This window comes from Fulmarus glacialis, unplaced genomic scaffold (assembly GCF_000690835.1).
Source record: "Fulmarus glacialis isolate BGI_N327 unplaced genomic scaffold, ASM69083v1 C13423045, whole genome shotgun sequence".
Classification (NCBI taxonomy): Eukaryota; Metazoa; Chordata; class Aves; order Procellariiformes; family Procellariidae; genus Fulmarus; species Fulmarus glacialis.
The window spans coordinates 1-494 of record NW_009240150.1 but is presented as its reverse complement, the minus strand read 5'-3'; the positions used below and the strand labels follow the sequence as shown (position 1 = coordinate 494).

At 65.4% G+C, this 494-nt stretch overlaps 1 protein-coding gene across 1 annotated transcript; it reads left to right on the top strand.

Moving 5' to 3' along the window:
• Positions 1-3: 3 nt before the first annotated feature.
• Positions 4-471, top strand: LOC104082988 (complement receptor type 2-like; the record flags this gene model as incomplete). The annotated part of the gene is made up of 2 exons (XM_009586293.1): positions 4-102; positions 289-471. Coding segments are annotated over 2 exons (282 nt in total), but the record flags the coding sequence as incomplete, so codon positions are not given.
• Positions 472-494: the final 23 nt, after the last annotated feature.

Genomic DNA, 494 nt, shown 5'->3' with positions numbered 1-494 from the left:
TCACCTTCCAGTGCCACCCGGGCTACGTGCTGTGGGGCAGCCATGAAGCCAAGTGCCAGCCCGATGGCCGCTGGGCGCCTGCTGTCCCCACCTGCGAGCCAGGTGAGCACGGGCACATGGGGGTTTAGAAAGAGGATGCTTAGGGCCAGCCTTGTGCTGGAGGGGCCCAGAGATCGTGGTCTCGGCCTCACTCGATCGCTTCAGGTGTGACGGTGTTTTGCTGTGTTACATGTGCTCCTACGTCGGGCAAAATCACCAAAACGCCGCTCTCTGCTCCTGCCCCCTTAGTGCTGCCGTGTCCTCCACCTCCCGTCATCGCCCATGCCACGCACAGCGCGGAGCTCGGGGCAAACTTCACCAGCGGCATGTCCGTGAGCTACAGCTGCCAGCCCGGCTTCTCCCTCCTCGGACACCCCTCTGTCTCGTGCACGGCCTCGGGGAACTGGAGCCTCCCGTACCCACGCTGCGCAGGTGGGGCCGGCTGGTGCCACGGC